Source organism: Loxodonta africana, chromosome 8, assembly GCF_030014295.1.
Source record: "Loxodonta africana isolate mLoxAfr1 chromosome 8, mLoxAfr1.hap2, whole genome shotgun sequence".
Taxonomy (NCBI): domain Eukaryota; kingdom Metazoa; phylum Chordata; class Mammalia; order Proboscidea; family Elephantidae; genus Loxodonta; species Loxodonta africana.
The window spans coordinates 80,297,084-80,310,660 of record NC_087349.1 but is presented as its reverse complement, the minus strand read 5'-3'; the positions used below and the strand labels follow the sequence as shown (position 1 = coordinate 80,310,660).

Genomic DNA, 13,577 nt, shown 5'->3' with positions numbered 1-13,577 from the left:
TGGGAAGGAAAGGCAACTACATCCTCACGGAAGCGCAGTCCCAGCCAACTGCTTCTTCCTCCTCAGGCGGGCAAAGAAGGTGACAGGTTGTGACAGCAGGGAGGGGACCCTCCTTATGAGAAGGCTTGAGTCTCATTCTTCCAGACCGAGGAGTTCCTTGGGGAGGGTCCTTCGAAGTCCTAGCGAATTTAAGAGTCTGGTCTTTCTCGAGTCCCCGCGCTTTCTCTGCCTTTCATTGCTCACTCCCCCAGCTCCCCTCTTAGACGCAGAAGAAAGTTTTGCACAAAAGGAGCCCAGCGTTGACGTAGGCATCGCCTCCCCTCTCAGTTGGATAGAAGCCTAGGAGAGAGCTAGTGGAGGAGATGCAGAGGTAGGGATCGCTTGGATCCCTGTTGTTAGGGTCCAGGGGCGGGGCCCATCAACAGACAGCCAAGAGTATTGGTTCTAGATCCACAAATACATCAAGCGTATTCCTCCTCTATCAACCACCTAATTCCCAATGAGGTCACTGCGATGAGAGAGAAACAGATCAAGACAGAGGAGGAGGAAGAGGACGACGACGAGGAAAAAGAAACCCAGACGCAAAGAGGCCATCAGACAAGGTCGCCTTTTCTGGCGACACAGCAACTGTCAGGAGCGTGGTGCTGAATATCATTCGCCCACTCTGACTCGGAACCAGAGAGACTCGCAGAAACACTTCGTGTTACCACGAAAACAAAGGAGAGGAGGCTAGAGCGAGCGGGAGAGAGAAGCTGTGATCAGTTACTCTTGGATCCCCAGGAAGCAAAGCTCACCCCCTTCGCCTGGAAAGAGAGGGGAGTCTGAAAGGGTCTGGGAGGCTAAAGAGGGCGCGGGATCTTCCTGCAGAAACTTGGGACGTGGCAGAACTCTGGACAGCGCCTCGTGAGCCAGGCTCCAAGCTCCTGGGCAGCCTCAGGTTTCTGCTCCTTCCTGAAAGCCCTGCTACAGTGGTGTGCTCTCTTCACTCCGACCACCGAACCCGGGCAAATTCTTCTACCAGCCCTGTCCAAACGTGCCAGAGGTGGAGCAGATCTTTTGCCTCTGGCGCGGCCAGGGAGGAGGGTCTCCCGTTCTGGAAATCCAGTCCTTGTGATTAATGCTTCGCTGGTGAAGAAAGAAAAGTTTGGGGGTCTGGTAAAGGGTGGAAGGGGTAAGAAGGACAGTGGAAGAAAGAAGGTGGATGGTTGGTTTCCCTGTCTGAGCTGGAAGGAATGATGACCAAGGAAGGATGTGCACCAGCGGCCAGATTATTGGGAGCCTCTTGGTGCTCTCTGTGCTGGAGATAGGGCTGGGGGTGTCCAGCGTGGCCGTGGGAGCGGTCAGCTTCAGCCTGGCCCTCCGAGAGTACAAGCCGCAGCTCGGAGACTCGTCCCCGGTATGGAGCGGGGTGTGTGTACGTTGAGCCATTTCACTCTCTCTTTACCTCTTTACGGTGATGGTCAGTGTGCGTGCGTTAGTCACTTCCTCCCTGGGGAAGAAAATCATAAACCTCCTCTGGCTTGCGTGTAGGTTCGTGTTGGCAAGCTATGCTCTTTATGTTGTCCTTTTAATTATTGCTGTCTTTTTTTTTTTTAATTACCTGAGCTTATTACTGAATTAAATGGCTATGTTTAAAGTTGGGGCCGGGGGGGGGGAGCCCTTTCCACTGGCTGATTTTGTAAAGGGCTGCCGAGTAGTGCTGATGAGGGGGTCAAACCTATCAAGAGCAGACTGTTTCTTTTTCCTTTCAGAAGGAAAATCAAAAGGAGCATGTTACAACATTTTCTTGTACCAGGAATGATGAGCAGGGGTAGAGTTGTGTATTTTTCACTGGGTAACTGTGCCCAAGATACACTAAAAAAAAAAAAAAACACTAAAGGCAAGACTAATATCTCAAAAAGAGAAACGTGTTGTGAGTATGAAAGGAGCATGAGAGCACATTTCATCCCTAGTATTAGAACCTAAAAAAATAATAATAATAAAAAACATAAAAAAAAATTTTTATTAGAACCACAACAACTCTGTTCTTTGTTTTTCTCTCACTAATTTTCTGAAAATTCTTCACATCTGAAAATTTTTTTGTAAGTGGTAAGCAATAAGTTAAACAACCAATGGCATGGTATGTAGCAACACTCTAACTGGAGGATAACTCAGCCTAAAGAGTATCCAACTGCTCAGAGAAACGTGTCTTAATTTCCTTTAGGTCAGATATCAGACCCACCAAACTTCTGATTCATTCACTTATATGGAATCTTGAGGATAATCTTAGAGGCCCATTCCTTCCACTAAGAATCAATGAAATAACTCAGCACTACTCCTGGTGTAGGCCTAATTGTGGAAAACAGCATTCTCTTCTCTTTCAAGTCATATAACTTCCACATCCCTCGGGGTTACTAGCTTAATTCTACTTTTCAGGATAATTTAATAGGATGCTATTCTATATCACTGATAATCTATAAGTGTAATTAATAACAATGGTTTCCTTACTTGAGTTTTGAGTGACAGAGAAATTGATAACTTAGAAGTTCAAGAAAAATCATTCCGAATGCTCTAGCATTCTTAAAACTGGTAGAATTGTGTTTTGGAGAATTTAGTTTTTATATTTTAATTGTTCAAAGTGAGATGGTTTCTAAATTGAAGAAGTAAAAAAAAAGAAAGAAAAAAAAGGAAAAATGGTGCTGGGTTCTAACATCTAATTATTCCAAGAATGTTTGCTCTGAATTCAATGAGAAGTTACTATTAACCTCCAAATAATTAATTACCTTTTTCCTTATCAAGTGATTTTTATCAATGTACATATTAAACTTCAGTATGTGAACTGATAAAAGGTGAACCTTTAATCTGGTAAGTCTATACCTTGTATGTGGTAGTGATTAGTTTGAGAGTGGTAGTTATTATTATCATTGTTGTTGTTGTTATATAAATAGAAAATGACTCTAAAACTTCTGTTGGGCAACTGTCAAAATTAAATTTAATGTCAGTGTTTAGATATCGGTTATGATGAAACCTCAAATACTCCTCAAAACATTCCCCCTTTGAAATTCAAGAAATTGAATTAATAAAATTAGAATGTCTCTAAATAATTTTAAAGTGTCCAGTTTACCTTTAAGAATAAAAAAAAAGGTTACGTTAGTTTCATATTATGTAAAAAAAAATTAAATGACTTTTCTTTCCTCTAAGACTATCTAATGTTACAGATTACTTGGCATATGTGTACGTACAGAAAAAAAAATTTTTAATGAACTCAGTGAAAAGCAAATAAATCAGTCCACATCTATGTAGCTGTTATAAAAATTATTTCTATTTTGAACAGGTTGTTTAGAGTAACAGAAATTCACCTGGGTTCCTAGAACAATAATTATGAATTCTATTGTCTTAGCCAGTAAAGTCAAATAATAATACATCTGACTGAATGAATAGGTTTGAAACTAGAATTCCTAAACAGTTGGTCATTCTTATGAAGTCAAATTAAAACTTTTAATTTGTGAAGAAATAAATATTCAGTTGGGACCATTGTGTTTATCAAATTATAGGCTGATAAACTAATTTTTTTTTTTTTTTTGCTTTTGGGAAATCATTTTTCGTATAATCTGAATTATTTCCCAATTCTCTCAATGATAAATTCATATAGCCAATATTTATAGAGGGCTTACCATGTGTGAGGTGCTGTACTATTTACCACAGAGAGTATAAAGATGAATCAGAATGCTGTCCTCAAAAGGCTTCTCCCTCATGGAGAAAGTAAGGTGGGTACATAACTAAGTTTATTAGTGGTGAGAAATTAGAGTGTGACGTAATTTCTCAGAGAGATATGGAGGCAGATGAAGGGAAGAGAGATTGGGGTGATCAATGAAATATTCATAGAAGAAATACTATTTTCATCTTGCTCTTGAAACTTCATTGAAATTCGGAATCAATGTATCACAGTGTTAATGTATCATGGTGTAAGGTCTGGAGTCAGATCACCTAGATACAAATCCCAGATTTACTAGCTGGGTGACTAGCCAGTTTCCTCATCTGTAAGCTGGGAATGATGATAGTACCTGCCTCTAAGGATTGTTAGAAGGCTCAGACACGTCATTGTTCTTCATAAAATGCATGGCAGGTAGTAAGCACTGAGTAAATGCAAGCAGCTAATACTGAATACACAGAAAGGCAATAGAAGATGTGAGTAAGGAGAGTCTTTCAGACAGCATGAATGAAGGCAGAGAGGTGAGAAAGGAGAGCATGTGAACCAGGAAGAGTAGACTTTGCTATTTTTCTGAGGCTGAGTGTTAGTGATAGATAAGGATGGAAAGAGTGGTTGAGGCCATATCGTGTGATGCTATGTTCCAGTCTGAGGCAACAGATTTATTTCCTCATATTTTAATAATAATAATACCAGTTATCACATCCCAAAGACACTCTAAGGAGATGGAGCGAGAACTAGATAAAATTGTGAACATCTTTGAAAATTTAGGAATTAAAAATCTGCATCATGTATTAACATGAGATGAGATTTTACAATAATTAACCTGTCAGGACAGCCATAGTCTGTAGTCAGAGCTTGTTTTTATCAGTGCCATGGCTTTTTTTTTTTTTTTTTTGCAACTCATTAATACCATTATTACAAGACTTCTGCAATAAATTTTAGAATTCAGTGAAAATAAAAGCTGTACCATGAAGGGATTATTCTTTATTTATGGGCCATAAAGGCTTTTATCTAGAGAAAGTACGCTGAGGATTTAGGCAACTATTTTGTTTATGTGTCCCCAAATCCAAATTAAAAAAAAAAAAAAGTGTCTTGAAATAAAATAGAAGCAAGATAAAGGGCTTAAAATCCATAAGATAGATGACTATAGAGATTTGTTTTCAATCACCAATTCATAATCTGAAAAGGAGTGATTTCTACAGTCAGCCTTAAGAATATGGACACATAGAAGAAAAACAAATCTTTGAACTACAATTTCATATAAAAAGATAGCTATAAATGGCTTTATAACATTTTTGGTTCTTCTTGATTTTTTGTTATAGCATGTATAGTCACCTGCATTGAAAACACAAAATCAGGAGACATAACTGTTCGTTAACAATGAAGGAACCATCGAATAATCTGCTTTGGTAGAGATATATCCACCAAACCAAACCCATTGCCACTGAGTCAATTCTGACTCCTAGGGACCCTACAGGACAGAGTATAACTGCCCCACAGGGTTTCCAAGGCTGTAATCTTTACAGAAGCAGACTGTCACATCTTTCTCCTGTGGAGCAGCTAGTGGGTTCGAACCACTGACCTTTCAGTTAGCAGCCCAGGGCTTTAACCACTGCACCACCAGGGCTCCTTGGAAGAGAATAGCCATGTGAAATACAATGGATGGGTAAGAATTACTGAGACAGGATTATGCTTCCAACTTCCTACATGATCTTGGGAGAGTCATTTTCTCAGCCTCCAGCGCATCACCACTAATGGGAATGGACTGGATTTAGTAGTGTGCATATTCCTAGATCCTAGAGGATCTCATTTTGCTGTTCTGGGTAGGCACCTGGGAACCTAAAGATTTAAATGCTGGTGGTCAAAACAACATGTTGAGTTGCATTTGATATATACCATGTTCTAATTCCATCAATCTATATTTGATAATCATTTTACAAAATTTAATTTAGTAAAAGAACTTCTCTAAGCACAGTTGCTCCCAATGTAAATCACAACGTAGCCTTTTAAAATATTAAAAATGTCCATATCTAACCATATAAATTTTAAGCAATTGCTTATTTTTCCAAGTAATTATTGATTTCTATATTGCAACTTTATCTGATTAATGAATGTGAGTGACTTTTACAGCTTAATCAAGACACACACATATTCTGTGGACTCCTGATTCACGATGGCAATTACTCGACCAAAAGAAAGACCGTGGTCAAATATTCATCTACTGTATGTCCTGATCCATACCACAGCAACACAAATAAGATACTATATATAAAAACTGCTCCAAAGTATTATTTCATATTTACATCTGTCAAATGCATTTGATTAAAAACAAACAAAACGATAAAGCAAAAAAAAAAAAAAAGCTTTGTAAACAGTTAGTTCAAATGTACACAATTTGAAGCTAGTGTGTCTATGACCAGATAATATATCCTTTTTTCCCCAGAGCCAAAATACGTAAGGGATTCACGAGATTAAAACACTACCCTTATCTTAGGAAAAATTTTATACATATAATATTTTATGCCCCATTTTGGAGTTAATTTTAATTGCACAAGTAATTCATAGATAACACTTTTTCTTTCAAAAGTTAAAAAAAAAATCAAAACATAAGTTCTCTCCCTTATCAATCTTCTCAAAATTAACAGCAACTGTAAATTTGGTGTAAAATCTCCTACACATTTTCCCAGGCATAATAAGTCTTGTTTTAGGCACACGAACCAATTTTTTATCAAGTTTTCTAAATATAATGAAGCCATTCATGTACTCTGTAGAGCGAGGTAAAAAATCTCCTCCTTATATGACTCACACTCTAATTTCAAGGGCTACTGGTCAAGTGTTGCTGGTTTTCTGAGGAAAAGTAGTTTTTATTCAAGGTCCATACTGTGTATCACAAAACACAGAAGTAGATGTCTACTTCTGGTTTTGATTGACAATGGAATGATGAGAGAAAAATGGTGAGTTTTGCCATTATCTAATGAGATTTTCCATAATTTAGGTTTCATCCATTTATGTTGGCACACGTTAGAAGTTCTCTCCAGAGCCCATGACAAAGTCTGCTTTGAGATTTTGGCCTTCATTCAAGGATGTAACTGGTCTTGAAGTCTTTGCTGTAGAAACATTAGGAACTCATAAACAATGATATTTGCTTCCGTCATAGTCTTTATATGCTATCACCTAATTATCTTAGTATTGAACATTTTGAGTGTTGAAACACCCTGGCCTCCTGGTAATTTGACTAAATTGCTCAACCAAAAAAAAAAAAACCTGTTGCCATTCATTTGATTCCAACTAATAGCGACCCTACAGAGCAGAGTAGAACTGCCACATAGTGTTCAAGGAGCACCTGGTGGATTCGAACTGACAGTTTGGTTGATACAAACATGATCAGAGTAAAGTCAAACTCCTTCATCTGGATTATGTTTGCATAAAAAGTTTGAATTGGGTCTCTGTATTAGCTTAATTATTAGCCAGAACCCCCAATATATTCTTTCAATATTGACAAGCAATTTAACATTTTCGTATATACACTTAGCTGCCAGCTAGCACTGAATGTTATTGGTAGATGGGAGACATGGCCCAGCTACCCAACATAATAATGCCTGTCTTTGGCCTTAATAAAAACTAGAATAGATCTTGGCGCACGCACACACACACACACACACACACAAACACTCATGGGGGGAAAAACCCCAACAACTCTATGCTCAAATAATGGTGAGTGAGAAACAGTTTACTTGTGATGTGAACAAGATTTTATTTCACTACTGAATTTTCAATACACACACTTGAGAACACACATGTATTTTTTTTTTTAAGTCTATTCATTCAAATAGTCTTTTTATATCTAAATAACCAGACCGAGGGTTAGTTAAATTACTTAATTTAGTTGTCTTAGGAATTTAGTCTGAAACCCTGGTGGCGTAGTGGCTAAGTGCCATGGCTACTAGATGAAAGGTTGGCAGTTCAAATACACCAGGCACTCCTTGGAAACTCTACGGGGTGGTTCCGTTCTGTTCTGTCCTGTAGGGTTGGTATGAGTCAGGATCGACTCAATGACAATTTTTTTTTGGTTTGGTAATTTAGTCAAATTACCAGAAGGCCACTTTGCAGATATGTGTTTCAACATGCCAAATGTGTAATACCAAGATAATTAGGTGATAGTATATAAAGACTCATTTTGCATACTTCTAGTTTTTTTTTTTTTTTTTTTAGGAAAGAGAGAGAGAAAAAATTGTGTGTGACTACTGTCCTCTGTGATTTACAAAGCTTCTGATTAATGCAGAGATTGTGTGTCATTCAAATTGAATGACAATCAAATCCAATTCAGATATCTCACTCAATTTAACTGTGGCACTAAATAAGTTCTCCCCCCTCCCCACTACTCAGTTTCTTTATTTGTACAAGGAGAAAATAATGGCACATATTTCAAGGGGTTGTGGTGAAGCTAAGAAGACAATGCATATAAAACTTTAGGACAGAGCCCAGTGCAGATAACATTAGCTACTGCCTTTTTCTACTTCTCTCATGCTGCGCCTTTACCTCCAGGAGCCACAGCCTGCCCTTTCTGAGAGGAACACTGGCTCTCAACCTGTCTCCAACACCTTTGGTCAGCAGGAGCTTGTTATGAAGGCAAAATAAAAATACACATTGATTTCTCTAATAAACATATTTAACTTCTTGGAGAGTTGGATGGTTTTGTTTGAACTACTTGAGTAGCTTTTAAAGCAATGTTTATTACATGTTCTATTATTAACAGATACATCCAATATGTATTTTAATTTGGTCACAATCTATTATTGATTATTGGACAAAACTATGTAGTCAAGGCAAAAAAAGAAAATACCAGGAGTTAAGCAGATCACCTTGGAAGATAGGGTGCCTTGATCTATTTATCCTATGGAAATAATACTAGACATGATTTATTAATAGTTAACTGTGGTCCAGGTGCTTTGAAATACATTTTTTCCAATATTAACAACTTTGTGAAGGAGGTAGCATTTTATAGAGTTTAGGTAAAAACAACAAAAAAAAAAAAAGGACCTTTCCTAGTGTCACTCTTTTATTTCATCAACCAAGCAGCCAAGTCAGTATTTAAAGCCAAGGCAGTCTTATTTTAGTGCCTTTTCTATTCCATTTATGAAACTTAGAAAAATTTCAGAAACAAGTCATTCGTACATGAGGCCTGACTTCATTATTTGTCCCCAACACATGAACGTATGAGTCAGGCATGATGGTATAAAGGCCAGGTCCCAAATACTCTTTTTATCTGTTTTCCAGCAAAGAGACTGGCATGGTCAATTGATCAACCAGGACATCCTCCATGTTTTCAGAATATTGCAGTCTAAGACCAAGAAAACCAAACCCGTTGCCCTCGAGTCAATTCCAACTCAGAGCAACCCTATAGACATTGAACCTAAATTGTTCCCACTCTCAAAGCTTAAACTGTAGCCTTAAAACCTAAAGCTAAATTACCCATTTCAAATGATTGTTAAATAATACAAGGTCAAGTGAGTAAGACATAAGACGACAGATTTGAAAAGAATTCATAACAAAAGTTATCATTACTAAGTGATTGAAGTTGTTTCCTCTAGGAGGGGAAATTTTTTCTGAGCAGAAGACAGAAAAGAATGTACTACACAAAACTATCAACATGTGTGAACAGTCACGGAGAGGGCAATGAAATGAAGTATATGGGAGGAATTGAGGAGACCAGCCTAGTTAGACCATAGATGTGTTCACATAAGCCTGGTAAATGAAGATAATCTAAATAAGGCGTCTAGCTGTAAAAGAGCCCTGTTCTTGATTCTCAGTCAGATTTGATGAGCTCCATTGAGTAGAACTTGATGATCAAGAGGCCAAGGCAGTTGATCTAGGTATGCTGCTCAATTCAAGGGTAAAACTCCAGTCCTTGGACCCAATATACGTGTCATAGATTGACAGAAAGAAGTAAGGAAAGTGTAAATCTACTTTCACAAGCCTAACCACAACTTCAGGTGACTTCCCTATTGATGGTGGGTTTGGAAGCTCATAAATTCCTTGTGTTTAATTATACTCACAGCCGTCTAATATATAAAAATTGGAACTTATTTACTTAATTGGAGGTAAAAATGGGCTTTGGAAGCATTAAGACTTTTGTTCAAATTCTGGCTGTAGTTTTTTTCTAATTCTTTAAACTTAAACTGCGTTCCATCATCTCCAGGAGCAAACAGCTAGTTCATTTGAAAAGTAGCAATGTCACCATTTGTCTCCTGGAGTTGTTCTAAATCGTAAATGTAATAATTACGTAAAGGGCTTGGCACGTGTTAGCTATTTAATAACCATGTCTGGTCCATAATGATGACTTCATGCTTTGGCCATTTTCTGGAAAATTCATTTTCAGTGTGTATTCAGTATTAGACACAAGTTTTATTTGTATTCATTTCTGAAAGGGAACTTATTTTAAGACCATTGTTGAATATGACCTTGGATTCTAGGCTGGATAAAGTTTAAGTTACATACCCTCCTTAGAAAATATGTGCTCTTCACAACTGATTTTGAATGTTGCTAGTAGTGAGTTATGATTTAGTGTGCATGTCCCAGGATCCTACGAATAATTTGTTTAGGCTGATGTTGAAAGAGGCATAATTTTTATTTGTTCTACTGATTAGAGATACTTGTTTGGTTCTCTCATTATTATTGGCTGAGATGTTAGAATTCTTAGTTCTTTCTCTACTTGTTTCCTGACAATTGTTTTCCTATATGGATTACTCTGAGGAATTTAAATAATAATGATAGTAATGACGATGTTAATAGTAACAGAAATGGCGACTTGTATTTATGAAGTACTATATTGCCTGATTGCCTGAGAATTCCAACTGTGTTCATTATATGAGGACCTGAAGGGTTTCAGTGATTTTCTTAAGATCAGAAAGTGATATAAGTAATTTTTTCCACTAAAAAATGGTGTGTGTGTGTGTTTGTGTATGCCTGTGTTTAGGGGAGGTGGAGCGATAAGCAATTACTAGGAGTAAATTAATAACTGTCACTGATATGCAGTAGAAGCTGGATTGAGGCTGTTAGTACCCTGATTTGGGGGAAAGTTCATAATGCCTCTACCCTCTGTGCAGCTGCAACTCATTTTCATGACTGGCTGGCATTCAAAGACTGCCATGCTTGCTGGATGGACAGTTATTTGTTGTGTTGACAATTCTTGGGAAGAGCATAATTTCCATCCCCTAGTCCTCTGGGGTCACTGGCTATTTTCAACTCTGTAAGGTCAGGTCACAAATCATAGACTCAAAGCTGGCATGTACCCAAGAGGCTTTTTTTCTTCTTTACCAAATTCATCTTCTATATTTTCAGCTCTGTTATCATTTCCACATGTATCAAGTTGTGAGCATTATATTATTTGTATTACATTATCTAAGTTCATTTTACTCATAGAGTAATCCCTCAGTATCAACATTGGTGGGGTTTGGTTCTAGGACCACCCCAAACACCTGCAGGTATGCTCAAGTCCCTTATATAAAATGGCATAGTATTTGCATAGAACCTATGCATATCCACCTGTATACTTTAAATCATCTCTAGATTACTTACCATACCTAATACAGTGTAAATGATTTGTAAATAATTGTTATACTCTATTTTTCAGGGAATAATGGCCAGAAAAAAGTCTTTTTTTTTTTTCAGAATATTTTTGATCCGCACTTGGTTGAATTTGCAGATGTGGAACCTATAGATACAGAGGTTCAACAGTATTTGACATGAAAGAGCCTTAAACATGAAAACACAAACAAAAATCAAGTAAACTAGAATAACCGACATTAATGTAAAATTACCTTAAATTGTACACAAACTCGTTAAGCTTTTATTGTGAAATACATCATGCAGAGACTCTGCTAATGTGTGTGAAAAGTTTAAGCTACCATAAGAAATAGAACATTATTGACAACGTTACCTACATCTAGATTTTTGTTATTAATTGCATCTCCTTTTACTTCCCTTCAGAGGTAATCACTATCCTAATTTTTTTTATATAAACTTGGATTGTGAAAATTTAATTTATTGTATTTGGATAAGATGACAAAAAACATTTTCTACTTAGGAGATAAACTCTTCTGATTTTAATACTGCTGGCTGTTTATGAAATAGTTTCTTTTTAAGGACTAATATGAATAATAAGGAGTTCTAGTGATACAGTGGTTAAAGTTCTCTACTGCTAACCAAAAGGTCAGCTATTCAAACCGACCAGCCACTCCATGGGAGAAAGATGTGGCAGTCTGATTCCCTAAAGATTTACAGCCTTGAAAACCCTATGGGGCAGTTCCACTCTGTCCTATAGGGTTTTTATGAGTTGGAATCAACTCTACAGCAGTAGGTTTGGTTTTTTGGCATTTAAATACGAATAACAACTGTATCTAAGTTTTATCTGGACAACTGAAACTTAAATTTACTGCAAATCCAAAGTTCCTCTTTACTCAAATTCAAAAATTTAGTTATAATTTTCCTTGCCACTTTTATCGCAGAAACAGCTCTGACATGAAAAAGCTTTATTTACTTAGCATGCTGAAAATATTCAAAAGATTATTTTATAAAAAGAAAAACTATCTCAAAGTAGAACTGGGACAGAACACAATGCATAATGCATTAAAAACATAAAAAGGAAGATGGCATTAAGTGAACACTGAGGGGGAGATGTGAAGGAATGGCATCCTGAGAACCAAGGCTGATTTGTTCTGTGCCTTTGGAGGATCTGGGCTTCAGGCCAGTGGGGAGTTTCTAGGATGTCTAGATTTGGATTCATTTAGAAGAGCTTGGCATGTCAATCAGCTACATGCCATGTCTGAAGACTTCTGAAATTCATTCTTGTGTATTGTTGGTTTCATTCAGTTACTTTTTTTACAGTGTCTGAGGTTTCTCTCACTACCTTCTGTGCATCCCCATTTAACACTGTGGAGTTTTTCTGTCCACCCCTCCCTTGAGAGCTGTGGATTTAATCTCTGTAGTTGCTGTATTTGCCTCTTACTCCACATGATCTGCTAAGCCGCCAAGATGGTGCAGTGCTAATGGAGGACAGTTTTATCACATCAATATGTCTGTTTCACATTTCATCTTCTTGGTATTTTATTTTTTCTGTGCAGTTGATTAGATTTGTGAAAAGTCATGAATCTATGAGAAAGATGTACATTTACTCTATCCCAGTTGAACTGGTTGTGAAATTTTCTGGATTGGAAGAAAGATGGTATGTGGATCAATATGCCTCACTTTATTTCAGTGCTTTACTCTGTTGTAGGAAGTAAGAGATTAGTTCGAGCTTAAAGGGAAAAAGAACGCTGCATAATTAGCATGGTTTTCCATGAACTAAGTAAAGAAAGGAATATAAATAGGAAAGTGGAAAAGTGTTTTAAAGATGAGCATTATGCTAACAGTGCAGAAGAATTGGGAAGGTGAGAGCAAAGAACAGGAGGACATCTGTAAACCTAATGAAGGCAGAGAAAGCCCAAGAAATCAGCTGATGAGGTACCACAGCTCAGGGCCTTGGAACTACGATCAATACAACCAAATCAATGTTGAGGTCATTGGCAATTCTTGGTGGGCCTGAGCTTCAAGATCCATACTGGGTTAGGAGAGTCAAGAAGTGGAAAGACAGTGTAGTGTGCAAGAAGAACTCTGTTGGAAGTCAAGTGGGTCAGGTCCCTGTTCCCATTCTCATGAGCTAGTTACTCATTTTCCTCAATTGTCTTTCTTACAAGATTTATTCAACAAACATTGATTCCATAGCCAGTATGTTCTGTGCTCTGAGTTAGTTCCTTCAAATATAGCTGTGGACAAAATAATCATGGTCTGGAATCTTCTGAAGCTCAATTTATAAAGGAATATAGACATTGAACAAATAATTATACAA

At 37.4% G+C, this 13,577-nt stretch overlaps 1 protein-coding gene across 1 annotated transcript in view; it reads left to right on the top strand.

Moving 5' to 3' along the window:
- The first annotated feature begins 426 nt into the window (after positions 1 to 426).
- Positions 427 to 13,577, top strand: part of TMEM196 (transmembrane protein 196) — a 56,683-nt gene continuing 43,532 nt past the window's right edge. Inside the window, exon 1 of the mRNA XM_064290042.1 lies at positions 427 to 1,414. Coding sequence (XP_064146112.1) covers positions 1,250 to 1,414 — 165 coding nt within the window. The 5' untranslated portion in view covers positions 427 to 1,249. The remainder of the gene's footprint in view (positions 1,415 to 13,577) is intronic.